Source organism: Tympanuchus pallidicinctus, unplaced genomic scaffold, assembly GCF_026119805.1.
Source record: "Tympanuchus pallidicinctus isolate F22 unplaced genomic scaffold, pur_lepc_1.0 scaffold3, whole genome shotgun sequence".
In the NCBI taxonomy this organism is placed as follows: domain Eukaryota; kingdom Metazoa; phylum Chordata; class Aves; order Galliformes; family Phasianidae; genus Tympanuchus; species Tympanuchus pallidicinctus.
This window is the reverse complement of record NW_026294747.1, coordinates 49,918,787-49,941,994: the sequence shown is the minus strand read 5'-3', so window position 1 is coordinate 49,941,994 and position 23,208 is coordinate 49,918,787. Positions and strand designations below refer to the sequence as shown.

General features: G+C 39.8%; 1 protein-coding gene across 1 annotated transcript in view; it reads right to left on the bottom strand.

Moving 5' to 3' along the window:
- KIF26A (kinesin family member 26A) overlaps positions 1-23,208 on the bottom strand; it is a 96,470-nt gene that overhangs the window by 38,887 nt on the left and 34,375 nt on the right. The window contains exon 4 of the mRNA XM_052693820.1: positions 9,508-9,674. Coding sequence (XP_052549780.1) covers positions 9,508-9,674 — 167 coding nt within the window. The remainder of the gene's footprint in view (positions 1-9,507; positions 9,675-23,208) is intronic.

Sequence of the window (23,208 nt, the reverse complement as noted above, 5' to 3'; positions counted from 1 at the left end):
GCTCTATTACCAGCCCAATTTTACTATTTCAATTGCTAAGTCTGTCATGCCTTAATATAAAGCATTAAAATAGTTAAGTATGTTATTGAAAGAACCTGAAAGACACCAATAAAGCTGTGAGACAGGTGCAAACTGTCAAATTACAGCCCTGCAGGAAAGTCACCATTATCATTTTACCAATGGAATCCCCCATTCCTGCTGCAAAAAAACTATCAGTGCAGCTGCCACAGCCACCAAGCTGAGAAGCCCCAGATAATGGGGCCAGAACAGGCACTGATGTTCAGGAGCCAAGGAGGCAAAAAAGCAGACAGAGGGAAAGGGCTGGGATGGGTGAAATGGGAGAACTGTTCCTCTTGACAAGGGGCATGTTCAGATGGACTGCATAAGGAGTTACATGCAGCTATGAATGAATAAGGAAGTACAGACAAGATCACATGAAAAAATCCTAAATTATAGGATAAAATATTAAGCTCATGAAAGCAGAGGATCAGAGAGAGAAGAAAATAAGCATCTGCATGACTCCAGTCAGATCATCTATAAATGCTTCAGGCTTTTCACTAGTTTATAACTCCATTCACCGTTCACCATTTACCCAACACACATGCACGTCCCATTAATCACTTGTGTCTCTATAAATTCAAACTTTGGCAGCTCTGAAGGCACCAATTCTGTCCTACCATGTATTTGTGAACACATCTGTTTGAAGTTATCCTGCCTTGTTCTTCCTCCTGGGCATTGTGAACATCTCAGAACACAGAGCAAATCTAATACTGCAATACTGTCTGCACAGAATCACCTAAAGCAGCTCAGGAAGTCATTTCATCTCCTAAGGAGGCTGCCTCTGGTGCTCCAAAACCTCCTGTATTATCCATCAAGGCACTTGGGCTTACAAAAATCAGCCTTTCCCAAGGACAGCATCACATGAAAAAGAACTTTAACTTAAGGCAAATGGTCAGCAGGAAGCACTGTGAGTGTTCTTTTGTGCCTTAATTTAGCTTCTGCTATGAAAGAGTAAAGACCTAGAACATCCTTCTCCATTACAATGTATTCACCTCACTGAATTCATTTTTCCCCTTCTTTCACTCTGTCCCTTCCTTCTTATATTTCCTGCCATCCTGGCTGTCACCAGCCTCCCTCCTTGCATTATTCTGCCACCTCTAGCAAAGTTTATCCTGCTCCCACACCTCCCCTATGGCCCAGCCTCCCAAACATCTCCCTGACACTGATGCCTTGCACAATCCCTCCTTGGTCTGAATCATGAACACTTGTCTTCTGAATTGGGGAGCTTCATTTGCCAAGGCAATGATTCTTAGGTGCCCAGTGCTACTTGTTCATCTAGTGAACACAAACCCAGTTTCTCAGCCAATTCCCTTCATGGCTCTCTCAAATCCTCACCACTGGCTTTCCACCACAGATGATCATTCAAAGCTTCCCACATTTAATTAAACATATTAATCAGCCATATTGCCATCTCAAATCTGCTGACTTCTGAGACTCTTCACACTTCACCTCTTCACACTTTCAATACTGCTCAACTCAGAAGTGCCAAAATCCAAAACTCCACTGTTCCCTTTCTTCTCAACTACTTTGGCTTCTTTACTTTCCCTTTTTGCTGAACCACAGCTCTGTGTCCCCAGCTGTCTTCCCCATCAGTCTCACAGTCTTCACAGATGAGCTCTTCATAGCAGGGAACTTGGCTTAATTTACATAGTGCTTTATCAGCATATGGTATGATGCACTATTAGTAATGATACCAGTAACGATATCTTGCTCTTAAAACACACTGATCTGAGAGCCATTTCTGTCTGCACAAACAAAGCCTACTAAATTCAGTCTTATCTTCTCGTTTATCCTCCTTATGTGCAAAAGCTAAACAGGATATACCTAAGCCATACACTATTTAGTTTGTCCTTAATTATAGGCATTATTATGCTGCCACAGCAACTAGGAAAGCTTAAGCTGCCTAAAGATGATACAAGATACTACACAATGCTACACACTCTGATTCATCCCCTGTCCCTGCATAGCACTGGGCTATATGCAGGTCACATTTACACACCAGGGACTGCTAGCAACAGCATTCCAGAAGTCGCAGCACGGCACCAGCAGGACGAGGCAAGCCCTCCAGTGTCACTCACTCCATCTCCATCTGCACGAGGGTTTCCTAGAATCATACAATCATTAAAGATGGAAAAGATCTCTAAGATCATCCAGTCCAACTAGATCTATCTACCACCAGTATTTCCTACTAAACATCCACTCATTTCTTGAACACCTCCAGGGGCAGTGACACCACCACCTCCCTGCACAGCCTGTGCCAGTGCCTGACCACTCTCCTGGAGAGTATGTTTTTCCTAATATCCAACTCGAAACCATACAGCACGGAAAAGGCATCTGTGAAGGTTTTACACTTCCAGTACCATGTGGTGGGGCAACGCTCTGCAGTGACCAGGCTGTTCCAGCTCACCAGATTCTGAGGAGAGATTCATTGATGGGAAAAATGGGATTACATATTTGGCACCCCCTGAAACATCTGGACACTCTGCCCATCACATTGGTCAGCCACCGTTCCTGACTGGCTTTCAACAATGACTGGATGGTAGCGAGAGGAAGTAGGACACTGTGGGGATTTAATGAAGAAGGGCTGATGCTCCGAGCGGCTGCTGAGCTGCATTAATGTCAGTTGCTTTGCCCCTGGAAGAGCCTCAGAGCTCCCATGATACTGCCACAAGCCCACAAAGAGGAGACAAACCATGCACAGCTCTTTGGCTACCTCTGTCAACAAGGCCAGGAAAAGCCAGGATCCCACCTTCCCAGGTAATTAATTCAAATTTAATTTTCTGACACTTCAACATAGAATTTCTTAGATGTGGATTATCCTTAATGAGGATACAACTGACTCTGCTTCTTCCTCTGACTTGTGATTCACCAAAAATTTACTATAGTTACCCGTAATCATCACAAGCACTTCTGTTGCAACATCACAAACTGGCCTGGCTACTACATTTCAGCACTAAAATGTCTGGCTCAGGATCCAATGTGTCACACGTTTTCTTCACCTTCTGGTGAACTACCACTTACTCAAACCCAGTTATCTACTTAAATTGTCAAAGAGATTTAAATTATGCCAGCTCTGCACAAAGCCAGGATACCAGCACATCCCAGCGTGGTACAGGGCAAAAGTTTACAGCTATTAAATACAGAGAATTGGTGAACTACATTATGTGCTTAGCAGAAATATAATTCTTGCTTTTAGAAGGACAGAAAATGGCAGGATGAAGTGATTTAGCTGGAAACATCTTAAACATAGCAAGTTAAAAAAATAAAATTATGGGGGTTTTTTTGTTCTTTTTTTTTCCCCCCTGTATTAGATTCTGAAAGTACTGACTGACATGGAATAATCAGGTTTAACAGGTTAGCAGTAATATATGCCTCAAGTGTTCCTAATACATCATAATCTTCTTTCACAGAATTTGCATCACTGTCAAACCCAACTACTGATTTTCGGTTGATGCTTTTAACGTGTTTCTATGGTTACTTTCCAAGGTCGCATCACAGACGCCTGAACAGCAGTTCAGACAGACAAAAGGCATTTTGCATCCTTCACTGTATTAAATAATTTATGAAAGTTAAGGCATCCTCACGGAAAAAAAGAAAAAAAAAGAGGAATCATAAAAGAATGCTTCTGAGGTTATTTTCTCAGCAACAGTTTGAAGCACAGTAAAATCAATATCTCTTCAAAAGCCTTCAAGAGGAGGACTATTTGACTAATGTTCCACATGGTACAAAACGCTAAGGAACACATTCTAAGTTTAGATCTATATGCACAAGCCTACATAAACTGCATGAGTGAATCTTAAAGCAGAAGATGTAGACATCTAATTTGCTACTGTCAGCTTCATCTTTTAAACCAGGCAGCAGCTATTGTCTCTGTAAGAAATCTGATTTTTAAAAATGCAAAAATAAAACTGAAAAAGTGAAGTAAAAACGGTAATGACAGCCTTTATTATTTCCATCATTTTTCATTCAAAGCCACGTAGATTTCATCTGTCCCCGAAACATTACAAATTTTGACTAGCGTAATGAAAGCATGTACACAAAATATCTGAATCCTCTGCCTACCGCTACACTAGATCAGAGTTTATTGGAACTAATTGAAGTGTCTGAAGCTTGGAACAAAAACGCATTAGTCATTTAGTGGTTGTGCTAATACTGCTGTGCCTTTCCTGCAGTTTCATTAGATACAGACTGCTTCAATACCCTAATCATATGCTCAGTCACAGCACAATCAGTACACAGAGTACTGGCAAGCTGTCCCACCATGCCTAGTGCTGATAAGGTGTCTGCTCTATGACTAACCTCAATTATTGACTATATTTTATGGTCAATCTAATGACCAAATGCTTATCAGTGAACCATCAGGTGCCTGTAATAGGATAGTGACCCTTAGTTTATATGTACCATTACTGCTCATTAGTGAATAATTAGATTCTGTAATCCACAACTCACAGGCATTACAATATGATGGAATATCCCAAATCTAGGAAAAGACTATGCTTATTTTAACTCATAAGATGTTCAATTGCATTACTCAGAGATTGTATGTTACCTTTTGCTAAAAAAGCTGCTTGTAAAAAGCATATCATGTAATGTTTTATGTCATGCCTAAATTGACACAGCTTTCCTAAACATGCAGAAATACGATGAATGGAAAGATAAAGGGTGCGATTCACCACTGTGATTCTCCAGATTTATTAACTTAACTGATTTTAATCTAGTGAAGCCCAGCAACACAGCAAATAATTTAGAGACCTAGAAACCAGGGAGTGCACAGTGAGTGCTGTGTTTGGAAGAGTAATTCATCACTGCTTCGAAGGCAATGGTCTCACAGCAGCAAGTGCAACGCTGTGCCCAAACTAGCCTGAAAAGACACAAAAACAATCCAATATCAAAGAATATTAAAATGTAAGATGCAATACAGCTTGTTTTCTGTTCAATCTTGCTCAGGGTCAATTGGCTTTATGCACAGTTTCCTCCAAACGGCTTTGATTTTTCTTAGCTATCCCCATCACTGAATACCTAGGCCAGAAACTTCAGGTGATGGCACAGGCAGTACTGCCATGACTGTCACCAGCCACCAACAGGCAAAAAAAAAAAAAAAAAAAGTAAAATTAAAAAAAAAAAAAAAATCACAAATTAATAGCAACTGTTTCATTTTCAGGGGGCCCTGATTTCTCTCTCATGGGAGTGGCATTTTCTTTTTAAACAATTAACCTCTTCCAAGTTCATTCTCCCCCTTCTCACTGTCTTTCTGCCTACTCTCCGATACAACACCTCCACCCTTTCCCAGGTGTCTGGCTAACAAAATCTAACAGCTTATTACAGCTTTCCACCAAAACCAGTCAATATTTACTTAGTCGAAAGCATAAGAGAACTCAGCTCACAGAAGGGTCCTACAGCTTTCTCACATATTTTCCCTTGGTAATTTCAAGTTTGTTCAGGTTGCTTACACAGAAAAAGAAAAAAAAAAAGAAAAAAAAAGACGACAAAGAACAGTAAAAGACTTTAGAAGCACATACAAAGTATGCAGTACTACAGCAAGGCATGGCTCAGTCCACACCAATAGGCAAAGCCCACTTGCATTTTTCCTTAAATCTGAGGAATGCCCACTTAAAACTTCACCTGCACTGTAAGGGTCAACTGGGAGCCTCTTCACAGCCAACAGTGCTGATGAGCTGCACTTTTTACTCCAGCATTCTCATTCTGACAGTGACCTACTGAGAAACTGCATTTTTCGGCTAAATCCTCCACAGCCCTTCAGTAACAAGACCATTGAGTAATGTCTGGCAATTTGCTTGTGTGGCACAGTTAATCAAAGCTTCTTCTCCTCTATGACAGATCAGAGTGAGGGAAAAAGGCTTAAAACTATTTAATTTCTTAATACACTTCTGTCTGCTGCTTCTAATATTTGGCTTTGATTTTGAATACTTAGCACTTCCACACTGGAGTCTGCATTTCGAGGTAATGAATGTTTTTCTTTTTTCTTTATTTTGAAAAGCAGAGCATAATTAAGCTTAAAGAAATTAAATATGACACTCAAATGAAAAAGAGCTTTGGCTGAATACATGAACTTGGGCTGCACACACACTTAACAGAATCAATGCACTCACTACAAAGATCTTAAAGATATTCATTTTAACCCCATGTACTTCTTACCACCAGGTAAAGACTCTGGCTGCAGCTATTAGGTTTTTTTCCCACATAAGGATATGAATATTGTTTTACTGTGTTCTGAATTTGTGACCTTACAAACTATGACTGTCATTGAGGAATAAACTGGAGTGAAAAACAAACAAGTAAACCAAAAAAGTTGCACAGACTTGACTTCACAGGTACCAGCCAGCCCACAAGCAAGAGTCAAAGGGTGCCATTTCACTGAATAGAGATTCCAGTTTTAATTTGAAAGACATTTATGTGCTGCCAGTAAACCACGCCACAACCCAAAAGCTAATTGTGCTCAGACCTGTACAAACACAGTTAACACTGCTTCATGAAGAACAAGACTGGAAGCCTTTATTCATGATCTACTGTTGCCACTGCTAAGTAAATCACAGACGCAGTTTCCACAAGCAAGCTACAAAGGCTTTGTCTTCTGAAGTAACTAACCCTGCACCCTCATACACTGAAAGTTAATATACATGCATATTTTTGCCTAGCTACTTTATTTCTACGACAGAACAGCCCTCTTCCAAAGGAAAAGGCCCATCCACAGCCACTATTTAAAAAGGACTCCTGTAAAGATGGAAGTACTCAATAGAAAGACAAGAGGGGAATGTTTTGGGGGGGGGGGAAAAAAAAAAGAAAAAAAAAAGATTGCTTGTAAAATCTTCAATATATTAACTGTGTTTACTTTGGAAGCAAATAAGGCAAAATGTGTTCCAGGCTTACATAACTCAAATAACAGACTGGCCCTGCTATTAAGTTTACAGTTTAAGTGGCTACCGAGAGAAAGATCACAAGGGAATAATCAGAAAATATGATGAATAGGGACTGCAGCATTTGCCAGTGGTGCTTGCTGAGAGAGGCTTAGCTGAATGAGAGGTGAAGGACAGAGAAGATACTGCTACTAAGGATTCAAGGCAGAGATGACCTTCTACCAATTGCTCAAAGTTGGATTGTGCAAAGGGACAAAAACATAGGCATGCAAAGCTTAGATCAATCAATCCTGATCACCATGACCGAAGAAAAACTGTTAGAACTGTTGATTCTAATACTTAACACTTCCAGAATAAGTTACCTATACCCCAGCTTCTGCCAGCACCTGTCTCCCTCTCATCTCTGAAGACTTCCTCCTCTTCCTCCCAAGGGCTATACTTCAGCAACAAGAGGAGGGGACAGCATTGAAAGTTTGATCCATAGGCCCTCACAGCAGGACACATTAGAAGCAAAGGGGGAGCTGTGGGAGACGGAGATTAATGCTGATGGGGATGGATCTGCCTGGCCAGGATTAGGCAACAGTATCCACCTGAGGACTTGTTCAATGAATATATGACTGCCAGGGATCAAATTGGAACTCTCTCTCCTCCTATCTTCATAAGACTGCCCATGAATGCTTGCTTTTAGGGATTTAAAAAAAAAAAAAAAAAAAAACACCTCTTAAGAGGGGCTCTGAGAAGACTGAGAAATGAAGCTGAAATGCATTTATCAGCAATATAGTTAAAAATAATGAAAATACTAACTTGGGTAACTGCTAAAAGAAACGAGTGCTTTGTAAAAAATAATAAATTAAAAAAAAATTAAAAAAAAATCAACCAGCCCTATTATTTGGTTAAAATAATGACGAGAACTTTGGACAGAGAAAATGCATAGGGAATAAGCAAGGAACTAATGGATTTTGAAACATTTTAGCTAGCTAAAAGCTGTAAAACTGATTCAGTCAGGGCAAAAGACAGACTCATGTGAAGCAATTAGGGCCTGATCCAAACACAGTGATGTCATTTTCAGTCTTGTTTCAAGACTGAGGACTTGAAGAATCTTTCAATTAAGCCAGTGACAATCATTAGCAAGGACCTGTCTCTACAATAAAATCAGAACTGTGTTTTGCTGACCAGTGACAGACGCATCACTGGGAGGAAAAGATTTGGGATCTTTTTTTCAGATTATTAGGCACTGATTTCTTTCTCTCAGTTTTAAATGTGTTATTTTCTGGATTCTCCAGTGAAATCATAGAGCTTAATCTACTCCAGTAGGTTAAATCAGGTTGTTCATGCCCCCAATATTACAATAAAAGTTGTTCAACTGGCCACTGTAGATATTACGGAAAGGATTCACCTGTCTTTAGTTAACTAAAAGAAAAAAGTTTGAGCTTTTCCTCTCACTTTCCTCTCCACTCACACCAACTTCAAATAACTATCTTAAAACAAAACACGTTATCCTCTGTCAGCAACATTTCTCTATGTCGACTTTAAACCTGCAGCACAGACCCAAAACATGAGCTTCCACACACGACACTTGGCACAGACCTTTCCCTACCTCTTGCATAGAAGCATAGTGGTACACAGATACCTAATGCTTCAGACTCATCATACGACATTCATCTGCCCAAGTGCTATTTTCTGAAGAGCTCTCGTTGACTTCAGATTACAATTTAAAATTCGTTTTTTCAAATGTTGCAAAAAAAAAAAAAAAAAAAATAATTAAGGAAAAAGAAACAATACAATTTTACAAGAATAAAAAGGATCCTCAGTGCATAAATTTTACTTTAATGTCACTCACAGACATATGTTTTTTTCAGTATTGTCTCAAAACATGTTCAGTTTTGTATTTAAAAAGGAGTTTGGAATGCAAGTACAAAGCCCTGAATTTTGTTGCTTGGAATACCATCTGCTTGACAGCGTATTGCATTTAGACAACAGTGCTAATTACAACAAAAGTTTCACAAACAAAACTAACAGTTTATTTTCATTATAAGACCCAAGAACAGGGAAAAAAAGAAGATTGCTCTAGCACTATCCTAGTGCTATAAAAGTCTTAAACCGTTTTAACTGTTGCTACCAACAAGGGGAAAAAAACAAAAAGAAAAAAAAACAACTTATATATGCACACATGGCCATGCTGCTGAAAAAAAAAAAATCTAAATAAAAGCCTCTTTTAGTTTTGATCCAAGTGTAAAAACTTTGTTATTTTAGCTTTTGCTCCAAGGAAAAACTATTGAAAACCAGATTTGCTACAGGTAGAAATGTCCATTAAGGACTAGATAAAGACTAACAGGTATGTGATTGGGTTTTGGTCAACTAAGGTTCCTGCTCAAGTCTGCCGAGAGAGAAATGGGATGTCAGTGTCACATCCCTGCTCCCCACTGGCAGCTTAAAGCCACAGATGACCATCTCTATCTCTCAGCAACCAGCACCAAACACTTCACCTTCTACCCATCAAAAAAGTCTCAAGAACATTTCACAACCATTTGGAAATCCACAAGCAGTTACAAAAAACAGAAAGGTGACAAACCTGATGAAGAAAGAAGCTGCAGCCGAGGCACCTGCCGAGACCCCAGCTGGAGCCACCAAGCTCTGGGAAGCTGCTGAGCCGCCGGGTCCTGTGGGGTCGGAATTGTTCTGTCCTGAGCTAACCTGAACACTGGGACCATCCCAGACACTTTCTGGTGCTGTTTCTGCCTGAAAAAGAAATAAAAGGAAATATAAGTTAATACTCCTGCTGAATTTCAGGCCATGACAGGGAACAGTTACATGCAGTATCTCCAAAGAGCGTGAGCATGAACACGAAGATGAGCTGAGGAGCAATACAGCTGGACAAGCGTACTACAGAAGGTCCTCCAGAGAAGGTAAAAGCCATGTCTGCAGCAGACAAGCAGAAAAACAGAGACCTTTTGTGATGGGTAATGCACAGCTAAATAGTTTGACAGGCAGGAAGAAATGGAAAACGATAAGCAGAACCCTTTTGTTTTGAAGTGTTATTTGGAAGCTGGCAGAGCTGTTTATCTGGTTCAGTTGTAACTGTCAGAAATTATTTCTCAGTGGCACATCATCTACAAGACCTATCTGTATGAGAGGAAAAAACCAAAGAGTCACATTTGTAAAAAGTTTCCAGAAGAATAACTCCAGGTACTAAATAAAACAAGCAAAAAGTTTGATTTTTTTAAAATGTTTATACAGGCCTGCAATTCTGCATTGTGCAGCTAAGATGGATAAGCATGTGGCATTTTTGTCTCCTATAAGCAGTTCCAGTGGAAGAAGAACAAAAGGAGCTGCATCTTCTTCAGCGTAACAGATCTGCGACATCTGAGACTGAGTTTGGAGGGAGGTGGCTGTTTTACAATTTTGCCAAAATGACAGACACTAGCATTGTGAAACTGTGCCATGTTGATATATCCTCCCTAGCAACTAACTCTTTCAGAACCAAGTTCAATTAAGTCCCACAGTCAAACACCCATTGTCAGTGCTGGAAGGACTCCTTTTAGGAAGAACCTGCTCTCTCTGTCTAGGAGTACTGAAGATTTAATTAAAGACGACACTACAATAAATATTTGTCAAAAGAGGTAATTGCTTCACATATGATAATATATGACATTTCTGACATCTGAAATGCTACTTTGACATTTCCAACTAATTAGCTAAAATAAATTCCAGAAAAGGAGACAGTCTTGTAATGAAGCACAAATGCAATTAAGTATTTCCTGGGATGCCACCAAATTTTAAATTTTGTGTTGCTGTAGATCACGTTTTACATCTACAGATACATAAACATGGTAATAGAGCTCTCCCAGCTACTTCCAGACAGTAAACTTTCCCAGACTCTGAAAAAAGAGTTGCTCTCATAAGAACTGAAGCAACCCTGCTATTAGGTATCAAACACAGGAAAACTCTGCCAACCACGCAGTGCTTGGCTGAGTGTCTAGAGGTTCATTTGGACTCATTCCCATAGGTTCTGACTGCTGAATTCCTAGTTCCCAGAGAAGTCAACAAGGAGGAAGTGCATTCAGCTCTTCAGAATGTCTGCACTTCAAAGGCTGACGCTGTTATCGTAACAGGGGAGGTGACGAATGCTTCATCATACAATGCTGCAACAAAAAATGCTTTTATAGACCACACTTCAGAGATCTGATGCTGAGACAGATGAATATATGAACAAATTAACTTAATCCTAGTTACTTGTGCTGAAAGCCTAACTTGAAGATTTAAATAACCTTTTACAAAAATCCTTCACTTCGTAATACACATGTCCCAGAAGATTAGATTTCTTAGCAGTGCTATAGATCAAGAATGACAAAAAATGGTACATCAGTAACACACACACACAGAAAATGAAGTCTGTCTACACCAGCCATGAGCTACTGACACTGAACCATCACACATGGACAGCCAAGAAATGAGAACTGGAGAAGGATGAAATCTGCTCACATGGTTAGCTGCTTGAAACTAAACAATGAAGTAAAGAGGACTATGAAGCAGTGGATAAAGCAGGTACCTGAGTATGAACAAATTCACAGGGAAAGCATATGGTCTTGACCTATGCCAACCATGGAAAGTATGTGGCACCCAGGGAAAAATATGCAGACTGGGAAAGATCCAAATGTGCTATCTTCTGAGTTACCTGAACTGATGTAAAATGCTACTAATGAGAAGAGCTTACTGAGTGCTCAGAAGTGTATGGATTAGGAAATATACACCAGATGCATAAGAGAATAACCAAAAGAAGAATGCATGACACATCACAGAAACAAATGCCAATGTGGAAAAGGTGGACTTCAGATCTTTGACCTAAGCTGCTGCATCAGCTGTAACACCCAAGCTGCCCTGAGTGATTACTTGCACACAGCACCACACTTCACCCTAGGCTTCACCTAATTAAGCAATTTGAGTGATGAAAGTAGAGTAACACAGCAAAGTGATGAAGCGAGGTGGAGCAAGACTGGTTCCTGGAGAGAAGGGATGAGAAACTCCAGAGCTGGTATACTGAGGGACTGGCATGCTCAGAGGCCAGCACAAGAGGGAAAGGAAACCCCACCAGCAGCCACTCCTAGCATTAGTTTTTGAATATTCCCTTATGTTCTGCCAGGAAGACAACCACAACACGCCTTATCACGTGCACTGTCTCAGATTAAAAATTGCAGAGTAAAGCTGAATTCCCAAAATGTATGCATATTTCTTCATTTGCTTCTAACAGGACAACATTAGATAGCAGGATTTTGAAAGAAAGAAGTCACATTTAAGTAAAATATTGAAAAAAGAATACTGAAGAAGCAGCATGTTTCTAACCTGTAATACTTCAACATATGCATACATTGAAGATAAAAAACTGTTTTTATCAGAAAACTTTGGAGAATTTTACAAGACAGCATGTCAGATTTACAAGAACTGACCGGAATCTGTTAACCAGATCAGGTTTTGCTTTTTTGTAAGCATTCATCTTCTGACAGGTCAATTCCCATAAAAGCAATTCACGTTTAACAAAAACATGAACAACAGATAACACACATGCTTCCTTCACCACTTTTTCATTTATATGAGAACTTAAAAGCCTACATTTCTAAAAGAGACCAATGACTGTGGACATATCAGGCACCTAACTCAAAACATCCAAATCTAAACTCATTTTTCAGATAGCAGATGGTTTATACTTCTCAAACACCCGTTTCCTAGCCAACATATTTAAATTAAAGATCATAGAATCATAGAACAGCCCAGGACACCGATAAATTGCCATTCCCACACTCTTAAAAACTCAAACTACAATTTCTGGGTAAATTTGACAGTGTTTTTTCTCAGCTCTTTGCATGAAATTTACACTGAATGAGGACAATGGGAAACCATTAACTCTTGTAGAGGGGGAAAAAGTGAAATAAGACAAACAAGATGCATTCATCAGAAGCCTAGCACTGTGGACAATCCATACCTTTTTCATGAAGTCTTCATTTACTCAATTAGCATTCTTAAACGCTGCAGGAAGACTGATGTTAATTCTTACCAAGAAACTGTGAAAAAAGCCATACAAGCTCTTCCAAGTTTAGGATTAATTTCAAGGATTGTTTGCACTATGTAAAGTGAAAGCATTTTCCAGCACAATCATTTTCAGCTCTCCAGGATACAGCTACATCTCCGCTGTTGAGGAGAACAAGGTCAACCTTCCTACAGGCACATCCAGTATCCCTAGCTAAAGCAACATTTCAGCACAGATAAATAAATTGAGAAAACAAATTAGCTTTCCAAAAGGAAGATGGCTACAGAGTCAAACATTGATGGCCATGTTCTCATTTTGCAACCCCCCCCCCCTTTTTTTTTTTTTTTTTTTTTTTTTTTAAACCTCTGTGCACCACATGCGCACTGTCTGCATGTTTGGTGGAAATCAGGTAAGGAGCCCATTTGGACCAAACAGGCACACACCTGCCCAAAGGGACATGCCCTGAGGCATTTCCAGGCTGCAATCCCACAAACGCCCTCTTCCATTTAGGTTCCTGAATCGTGCCAGTACTTCTGCAAAATGGAATATTCGAGGCTGGCCCGCTTCAGCACAGGGAGACCAGCCAAGAAAAGAGAAGATGGATCATGAGAAAGAAATGAAAACAGAATACCTGAGGACAACAGCTAACCAAGGATGACTTCAAAGTTTTAGGAGAAACAGCTTCATGGGTACATCCCTCCTTACAGTCACACACTAACACTGTTACCGGTTCAAGAAAATCCAGTTCAGGTATGAGGAAATTTTTCAGTCATTTGCCCTGAGGCAGGAAAACTAAACAGAGATTATGGGACTCTCTTGCGCACTCCTGCTTCAGATTGTGTCTCCTATGGATGCTGAATGGTACAACTAAGCGGGCTTTGTTTTTAACTTAAGCATGACAATTATCTCATGCCTCATCCTCACCTCAGACCCTTCTCTTCTGGGGACTACATATGGAAAATATTTCTCTAAAACAACAGGAGTAACTCTACAAAGTTCTTTTTTTAAGCACAGAATTCTGCACAGGGAAAAGACTCCAGCATGTGGCTGAAAGGGAACTGTGCTTCTGTTTACTACATTCTCATAAATCACTCAAATCCAAGCGCAGAAATCACAAACTTGTCACTATAAAGAGTTGCTGAATATTTTAGATATCATAGGCCTCCATCCAGAAATTAATGTGTTGAGTTGTTTTCGGTTTTCTTTTCTCTCTCTTTTTTTTTTTTTAATTTTCTAAGAAAAACGTGGAGGTGATAAAAACCATTAACTCTCTGGAAAACAGCCAATCCTCAAAGGAAGGATTTCCAAAAATGCTCTATAGTGCTGTCTCCCTTTACTTTTTCTCTGAACTCATACAGGGACTGGTGCCAATAAGAGCATAGCAAAGGCAAGAGCTGAGGATGTCACACCAGGTGTTTTGCAGGTTTGAGTGCATCCGTGATTAAAGGGTTTTGATTTGGGGTCCCAGTGCCCATCCTGAGGATGTGGGAGCAGTGCTGGATGTGCTGCATTTTGGCTGGCAGCATCTACACGTACAACCAAGGTTGACAGGGCCATAGCAAACAACTGCGGCACAGGTTGCTCCCAGTCCAAGTTCCTGAAAGCTCAGGGCGAGGACAGAGAAACACAGAGGTGACCTGACATCCTCAGGCTGCAGAGATGCGCTGGGTATGGCAAGGGCATCCCCTGTCCCATCCCCAGTTCCCAGCACACAGGTTCCCTGCTGTGACCAGATGGCAGGAAACATCTGTCCATGTTTAAACAAGTCAGACTTGTCTAAAATCACACTATAGAGAAGCTGGACATAGATTAAATTTCCAGGTACATAGTATGCTGTCAAGTCATTACCATCTAAAGGACAATTACAACCCTAGCAAGCTCTTAACAAGTTTGAAGTACATAGCCAAAAGTTAAGCTGAAATGTTTTCAATTTTCTGAGCATTTCCATTCTCTGGACATTGACCTTTATCCACAGATCCAAAAAAGCCAAGCTAGGTGCTGCCACTTCACCTCTGCAACTCGTGCAAAACGTAAGCCTGTTGACAGGCAAGAAGCAAACAAAGGAATATAAAAATCTACATAGAGAAAAATAGATCAATTGTTGGACAGCACTATGATGGTAAAAGAAAACCAGAAGGCTAAAGAGAACTGCAGAAGAAAGTAATCTGATTCAACATCTAAATGCGAGTATTAAGGACAAACTCACAGAAGTGGGAAGGAAGAAAAATTACAGAAACATCACCCCATATCTAAACACCTGTACAATCAAAAGTCAACATTATTATCTTTCCAAAAACTAGTCCCATAGCAAATGCATTCAGCAGGACTTCACTAATAAACTGCAGTTGAAGCTCTAGCAACATCAATCCTGATACTCTTCCAGGACCGTTCTTTTTCCCAAGCTATTTTTACCCCTTTCTGACTTGTGGGCCAGAAGGCAGAATTTAAGTAGTTGCTTTAACTTGCTATTTCCCACTTTTGGCTTACAACATCACAGCAAATTCAACTGTAAGAACTGTATGATCTAATGATTTTGCAGTCTATTAAGGCTCTTGCTCGTATACGACAAAACAGTATTTCCTCATAAATGTTTTATACCAAAGTTCTATGACCTACTAACTAGAGGAAACATGGCATAAATCTCCACTTGGGTAACGTTTACACTATATATAATGCCTCCTATCCCCCAAGTATATGCCTCCTATGTGAAATGTCTCCCTCTCAGGTTGACTAGTATGACGTAAAGTTAACCATGTATACATCATCAAATGAAACATGTTCTGGACAAACTTTATACTACCTTTTGATAATGTTTCTGTTGGGGCTCATTATAAAATAACTAAGGTAGTTTTAAAACCACAGTACACTACTGTAGTTGTTTCATAACCCACAGTTACAAAGTGGTAACAAGAATGCCTAAACCTGTACATTCAGACTTTTATGAGCATTGTGTGTTCAATGTGAATCAAACACAGAGCATAATGTCCCTTCTCTGAAATAGGTTTACAGCTACAAGAGTTGCTAATGCCTGGCTTATTGTTTTATCTTTAAAGATGAGACAGAAGGGAGGAAAAAAAAAAAAAAAAAATCACAGAAAAGTAGAATTAAATAGAAATAGGAAGGCCTGTCAGACAGGAAAACATTGTAGGAGATCCGAAAGCAGAGAAAGGAGAGCCCAATGGGGCTCTTACTTTTTGGTCTACTATCTGAATTACTATCACACACTGAGTGTGTGTACTATCTTCACCACCAAAAATCATGCAGAGTATGTTTCGTGGACTGTCCTCACTCTACAAATGAATGGACAGGGATACCCAACATGCTTCCAGTGCTGATGTCTTGTGCGGTACAAGGATGGAGAAGAAAGTTCCTCTATGGTCAGGGGCACCTGATCTCACCCTGGCCCATATCTCACATAAACCATGCTCCTCAGTCCCCAGAGATTTATTAAACTTGTGGGCAGATCTTGGGCTGTCCTCCTCAGTCTCTGAAGCGTCCATTCTTTCCTTCAGTTTGCCTGTGTTCCCAGGCTAGAAAGAGTGCAGCCCAAGGATCTGAAAGCACAAAGGTGCTAGGGGGCACAGATGAACCTGCTGCTCCCCTGCTCCCATTCACACCTTTGCAATGATAGCATTCTCTCATTCTTACTCAGCCTTCCACAGCCAAAGCTTCAGTACCCACACAGGTGACCTCACACTTCAGCCATGTGGAACAGCAGTGCAGAAAGCAGCAGCAAGCAATACTTTTTTTTTTTTTTTTTTTCCTCCTTCACAGCTCTCTGACCAAACACACAAACGTTACTCTCCTGTTTGTACACATAAAGCCATCACTTGGAAAGCTTGGGGGGACATGAAAGGGTCAGGAAGGGCACAGACTCTGCTACACATACACACTCTCAAAGTCAGGACCTCCCATGTACAATCAATTTAAAACAGCCAGACTAGAGGAACGGTTTCTTCTAATGCCTCCAGGCAAGCATCAGAAAATGTTGCTTGGAACCATCCCTGCTGACACTGCAATAGTTACAGCTTCCAAAACCAAAAAAAAAATATTGCTGTTTACTGCTTGGGGTGTTTTAATTTACCATTGTGGTCAAAATTAAAAATGAACTGTTTGTTCGAATGGACAAATATATAGTTGAATCCCTGCTTTTTGTCAGAGGCTGATATGAGCAAGCAAAGGAATTCATTAACAAGCTCATAATAATGCAAATTTCCATTAGCTTAGGATTTGTTTTCCTACCAGAAGACAAATGCTTTTCCATTAGGACTGAGTTCCACAGGCCAGATGAGTCTCTAGCAACAAAACACAGGACACACACAAATCTCTGAAGCAGAACTTGCAGTGCCTTTCTAAGGCTGCAACAAAATCTCTCATGACTTCAGGCAACTCCATCCAAGTTTCACTGCATCTTGCTTTCTCTATTTTGTAAAACAGAATCATCGTGCTTCCAAGAATTGTATCTCCTTTTTATTACATTATTTTGCAATTATGTTGTGACACTAATTGACATTCAATGTCAGCAAATAAAAGACAAAAGTGGCCAGAGAATGTCATACCTAATTTCTTTTTCAATCATGCTTGAACTGCTTATATATTACACATAACTACTTTAAAGAGAACATCTCTCAGGACTAATTTGCCTGACAGCTACCATGCGCAAGGCACCTATTGACTAGTGAGTCTCACTTGAAGAGATACAAGCCCTATTTATATGAAGTGAAAGCTGGTTCTTCAGTACAACAAAATCTAAAGCATATGGCCTCATCGCCAGCAAGCTTATTAAGCAGCATTAAGTTTCTAAGGGACAGGGACAAACGGGCTGCCCAGGGAGGTTGTGGATGCCCCGTCCTTGGACGTGTTGAAGGCCAGGTTGGACGGGGTCCTGGGCAACCTGATCTGAATGTGTACGTTTGGTGGCCCTGCTAGGCAGGGGGGTTGGAACTACATGATCCTTGAGGTCCCTTCCAACCCGGGTGATTCTGTGACTCTGTGACAGTTCAGACTATGTGATAATTGGTGAAGGACGCCAACCTTTCAAATCAGGGAAGGAGATGTGCAGGTGCTGCTGGTTCTTCCTCATGGCTGTTCACTGCTTACTCTCCCATGCTGAAACTCTGCAACTCAGATGCAGAAACAGCCATGATTCCCTGTAGATGTCCCAAAGGTCTTTCAGGTAGCTAAGCTAAACGCTGTGCCAATGATGAGGAACTCCAGATCTTCCCAAACACGAGTGGGCAAAGAAGGGCAAAGTGAGGTTTGACACACATAATAGTAACCTAAGACACACCTAAACAACGCATACAAAGTAAATTTGCAGATGATACTAAATTAGGAGGAACTGCTGACTCCCTCAAGGGTGGAGGGGCCTTGCAGAGAGATCTTGACAAATTAGAGGGTTAGGCAGTTAGCAATTACAGAAAAACATTCTTACAACTTACATCTACCTTTTCACTGGTCTTTCTTAACTAGTCACTAACTCCCATAGGTCACTAACTCCCCCTTAGAATTTCAGAGTCATCTGAAGAGGCTGCTGAGAACAGAAGCAATATCTGCACAGCTATTCTGCAGAGACCAACTAAACTCAGACCATGCTCAAAGCCAGTCATCCTAAGGTGACCCTCTCCCCTTCATTTTCCACTAGCTTCCTACAGCAGCTGTAACCACCTTGACCAACATTACCACCCTTTTGAGGAGTGCGAGGTTCTGAATAGCAGATCCATTATCTTTGCCCAACAGTATCAAAAATACAGCAGCAGGCTCCTTTCAGATGCTTCCTCCAAATTAGATACCAATAAAGAACAAACTTGCTCAATTTTGAGAGATTGCCAGCTGTGCAAACCCAGAGGAATTAACTCATAAGCACTTGAGCACCAAACTAAAATAATAACAGGCCAACTTCGCACAGTGTCAAACCACAACATCAATTTGTATAATGATTTATATGGACTCACTTCCCTAAAAGTGGTTCATGCCAGACTCTCACAAATACTGCTTTAAGATTCAAAGCAAGCCTCTAATTATTGATCCTTCGTTACACTGGGAAATTACCTCATAGCAGTTTTAAAGTTCTATTTATAAGACTAATAATCTCATCATTGATTATGGTGACTGTATTCTAATTATAAATACATTATCTCCCCAGCAATGAAATAAAATCAATAATGCACATAAATGGAAAAGAAGGAATTTAAATGCATACGTTAATGCCATTCCAAGTAGCACTATTTTATGCACCATCTCTAACAAAACTGTGTCACATCATTAGCAATAATGTGAAAAATCTTTTTCAATTAACAAAGCCGATTTGATACTATGTTCAGCAAAGTGGCAATCCATTCCATTAAACACACACATATGAAACGCTTGAAACATCTACAAACTCTATCACAAATTTTTTCCCAAATGCTCAAACAGAAACGTAGACGTATTTTATACAGGTGCTTTTTAAAACTCCTTTCAGAAGTGCCTCTTAGGGTCTTTCAGTGATTCCAGCTGCAAGTAACAATAAACATCAACATCTGCCACATGCTCAGCTGTTCATATCACAAAACAGGAGATGCTCTCACTGTGCAGTGTGATATGGAATCCCACAACCTTGACATGTCATCATTGCAGTATTCAGCCTATAAAGCAAACATTAAAGTGCGTTCCAAAACATTGTACTGTATTCAGTCTTATTTTATGCAAGTAGGGAGACTGGGTAATTCATGCTGGTATCCAGCCATGTAGCCCAGTTCCTTTGTTCCTTTCATGGGGTATAGAGTCCTCTATAAAATATTTTTCCTCCACCTGTCTTCAGCTGACTAAGGTCTGAGCTCATCTGGAATTTATCTGGTTCCTCAGCTTTTCAACTCTGAAACCGAGAGGCATCATTCAGTAGGAGCCCACCCTTAACCAACATAATGCAGAACAATGGCAGCTTCATTAAAGCCCTTCTAGATTAGGTATAGTCTTACTCTACTGGATGACATTTCTGAGCTCCAGCCAAAACCTAAGAGCCCTTCTTGTAAGGTGATTTCTAATGTTGGGAGGAATGGGATAAATGAATCAGATAAAATCAGATAATACACATGGCTTAAATGTACTATGCAAAAGACACTGAAGTGAAATGGACAGAGTAGTCCAAAGAAACTAATTCAGAGGGGGGAATAGAAAATTTAAACACCTGGGGTAAAAAAGAGACATTTTTCACTTAAAGTGTAGTTTATGATACATTTTCCAGATCAGAGTCCTATGAACCCCTATTACTTTGAAAAAGACATTGCATAAACTCAAGATGTTTTCAGAGAGTTACTCAGAAGTTACAAAGAATTTCTGGGAGTTTGAAGGCAATTAACCTCAGCAACAGGCCTTGAGATAACCTGAAACCCAACAAAGGTAAAATCTGTAGATTATCAACTGCAAATAATCTCTGAAGTCTGCTTGTTTTAAATCTACTTCTGATTAGTATAGGTGAAGTCTGGGACAATATTTTTTATTATTGCTTGTTGACTGCAATTGTTAACAAAGGCCAGTATGGATTTGTTTCCATCTGAGAGCTGTAATAATAACTGCTTAGCCTGGAGGGGTGAAGGATCAAAAGAACTGTGCTTTCAGGTGGTAATCTGAGCACCAAGAGGGTCTGAGTCCTGAGGATAGTTGCCCTGTCCCACAACTGTAAAACCAACACCATGGCAGAAGTTTCAAATACACAGTATAAGGGGATACAAACCACACCTTCACCTATAAAAATGCTTATTTTCACCTTGCAGCCAATACCCCTTCCACCAACTCTGCCTATTTTTCATGCATCACTCTGATACCTGGAGCTACACTTTAAAATGTCAGCTTATTTTCACCTTCAGCATCCCATACTGGGAGCAATCTAAAAAAAAAAAAAAAAAAAAAAAAAAAAAAAATTAAAATGACCACGGAGTCCTTAGCAATCACACAGAACAGTGTGCTAATTAACACATTTCTGTGTGTTTTGTGTGTGTACAGCGCTAAATTTCTAACACGCAGTTTCTTGGCTGCTGAGATAAGGTCAACCTTGCAACTCTAAATGTAAGTGAATGTAAGATACTGCTGATGGTGTCGTCCTCTCACATCTCCCTCCACACAGGAACTGTAAATTTAGGTCAGTATGAGAGAGCTTTTAGTAACTTGGATCAAAAGGTTTCCGTTTCTTGTTTGGACTTGGTAAAAAAAGTGACCAACTCTAGCTTTCTTTGCTCGTCTCGTTCCTTGACATACCTCCTCTAGTTAAAGAGAATACATTAAAGTCTCTATGCAGTCTCAGCCCCACTACTAGTCTGAGGTTTGCTGTTGCTTTCTGCAGATTCAAGTTGTTATCCATCTTGTCTGAGAAACATCCCAAAGCTCAAAGTCATCCAAGTGTCTTATAGACAAGATTTATGGTCAAAGTACTGTATTTTAATTGTTTCGTTACAAAATATATTTCACACGCAGTATTAATAAAGGTCACCAAGAAAGCTATCAAGAAAGATTTTAAAAATCCATTTGGTATGGCATTTATCAATGTAAAAAAGTAACTGCTGAAAAGTTAATCTTCTCATCGTACTGTTTCCTTAGTCAGTTTCTATTACATCTTCTAAGCATCTTTGCTTTAAACAAAGGAAAAGGATTTCAGAAAAGTCAAGGGCTGAGCAACCCTCAAACGAATCCATCTGGTTCACATTAGAAATATGTCGTCTTCTTACCCGAAGGACTCCAGGAAAGTTTGAAGTCTGACTAAAATAGCTTTCAGAATCTTTTCAAATAATAAAAATTAACAGAACTCTTCAACTTATGAAGACATGCACCCATTCACACCCATGCCCACTTTTTAACCCCCCAGTTAAAGAACCTCACTCTATCTAGACATAAATATAGCTTTGAACTTGTGAATACTTTCAAGAACACACACTGGACTACTGATAAATTCACAATTTTATACACCTATGCCTTAAAGTCTTTTTAAATCATTCACTTCTCCAGATTTCCTAGTTTCCTAATGGAGTAGGTTTCTTCTTAAATACATTTCTAAAGCAAGTTAGATACAAGTAAACATGCAATGAAGTCGCAGTACTTTGCCTTATAACCAGCTCCATTCATGAATATTCAAATTAGAAATGAAGTGTGGCAAAGATTTCATTTTGCATAAGATGAAAGAAAAAGCAATTTGCAAAACAAGCTCTATTTCACCGTGATGTTTTTACACTGCATGGCTAACATTACCACTTTTATTCAGCACATAATGCTGCATACTAATAACAGTCAATTCAAAGCATGCAGTTGAACCTCTTTTTCCCACAGCAAGTAATATATGCAGGCATTTCTAATAGGGGTACAATGTATTTTTAGTAGTTATTATTTTCTCCATCTCAGGCAGGATCTCAGTTCTAGGAAGACTAAATCCCCCCTTCCTTCTCTATGTTAAGCAGTGTGGTACCAATGCTAAGCACTGCTTACATGCTTTTTCATTTGAGTAGTAACCTTGCATTCATTTGTCAGGTTTAGAATTAAAAACATCAATATAAAACTATGTACTAATTACAATTGTCAGTCGTCCACTGCAAATCAGCTGTCTTACATGGAGTTATGTCAGCTCCCTCCCCTCCACAGTGTTCACTGCCTGGTCAAACTACTTATCACTGCTACTGGTGATTATTTTGTGTAATTTTTCACAACAGGCCACTTGGGTAAAGCCACTGATTACATCTTCACCTCTTGCACTCTTATTGCAATCCTCATCCTCCCCTCCCTGGACCCTCCTCCAGATCCTTAATTACTGTTCCTTTTCACAGCTCCTGAAGACCACTGTTATTATTTCAGTTTGAGCAGCACTTGCACTATGCTTTGAAGATACATTCATGTTCAAAAAAATTTATAATCTATATAATGGATTTTCACACTTGAACTCCAAACATTTATTAAAAATTTACGATGTACTGCACTTCTGACCCCAAACATTCAGCTCAGAAGTGTTTTCATAAATGTAAGTGACATTACAAGGTAATACATGCAAGTTTGGGGAATGAGGAGAGCAGAAATCAAATAATCTTTTTATCTCTGCAGACAATTGCAGTACTACCACTGTTAAAACTAACAATAATAAAAGAATATATATGTATGGAACCTGGAGAACAGTTTGTAGATACAAGGTCTCCTAAAGTTTGGCAGCCATGTGTAGTTAAACATTTTCAAGGCACCCACTTGGGTTCTGGCTCCAGCAGAAAGCAACAGACATCTTCAACAGCTGAGGTGAGC